Source organism: Dendrobium catenatum, unplaced genomic scaffold (genome assembly GCF_001605985.2).
Source record: "Dendrobium catenatum unplaced genomic scaffold, ASM160598v2 original_scaffold_80091, whole genome shotgun sequence".
Lineage (NCBI taxonomy): Eukaryota > Viridiplantae > Streptophyta > Magnoliopsida > Asparagales > Orchidaceae > Dendrobium > Dendrobium catenatum.
The window spans coordinates 1518-2702 of NW_021398535.1; the positions used below are offsets into that span (position 1 = coordinate 1518).

Sequence of the window (1185 nt, forward strand, 5' to 3'; positions counted from 1 at the left end):
ATAACCACTTTTTCGATAACACTCACTATGAATCGACCCCTCTTGAACTGCAACTTAATCTTCAGATCGATTTAGAATACGCTCCGCCCAATACAAAATTTCTCATCATCGTTGCCCACCACACCCTCATTAAACATACCATCACAATAATTTTTAAACTACCTCAATACAAATTATAAATAAGTATATCTTTTAGCATATAATTATTTCATTAATTGCCTTATTCTTAACAAAATATAAAATTATTTCTAGATATTTCTTCCAATATTTTCCTAAATCATGATTATCTTAATTATATATATAATTTAAATATATGATATATATATAATTCAATAAATCTTCAAAATTATTGTAAATTATAGCCTCATTTTTATAATAGTTTAAAAGTTAACTCATAATATAGATCAATTTTCGCATTGCTAGAACTCGAGCTGAAACTGAACTTTTTGAGTTGAAATGCACATTTTAGAGTTTGGTTCCAAACCAGAGAGGCTTGGGATAAGTTCGATTAGCTGCAATGGAAATCGATCAAGCAGGCAAAACAAACAGTCAACAGCCTTTGTTTCCTACTCCTTCATCAACACCGACGCCGCCGCTTCTTCCACCGCCTCCACAAATAAGCCTTTCCCTGAAACGCCTTCTGACCATCGTGAACTGTCTCCTACTGTGCCTCGGAAACGCCGGCGGACCCATAATCGTGCGCATCTACTTCCTCCACGGCGGCCATCGCCAGTGGCTCTCTGCCTGGCTCGAAACCGCCGGTTGGCCCCTCCTTCTCTTCCCCCTCTCCCTCTCCTTCCTCTATCGCCGGCGCTCTAACCCATCCGCCCCCGCCGTTCTCATCACTCCTCGCCTCATCCTCGCCTCCGCCTTCATTGGTCTCCTCACCGGCGTCGACGATTACCTCTACGCCTACGGCCTGGACTTCCTGCCGGTGTCCACGTCAGCTGTTCTTATCGCGACGCAATTGGTTTTCACGGCTTTGTTTGCGTATTTCATCGTGCGGCAGAGGTTCACGCCCTATTCGATCAATGCGGTGGCGCTGTTGACAGTAGGCGCGGCGATACTGGCGATGCACGCGAGCAGTGATAGACCGGCGGGAGTGAGCGTTGGTGGGTATTGGAAGGGGTTTGTACTTACGCTTGGGGCGGCGGCGCTGTACGGGCTGGTTTTGCCACTGGTGGA

General features: G+C 45.2%; 1 protein-coding gene across 1 annotated transcript; it reads left to right on the top strand.

The window, feature by feature from the left end:
- Positions 1–517: 517 nt before the first annotated feature.
- On the top strand, positions 518–1180 carry LOC110093520 (purine permease 3-like; the record flags this gene model as incomplete). The annotated part of the gene is made up of 1 exon (XM_020818426.1): positions 518–1180. A coding segment is annotated over exon 1 (663 nt), but the record flags the coding sequence as incomplete, so codon positions are not given.
- Between the last annotated feature and the right edge of the window lie 5 nt (positions 1181–1185).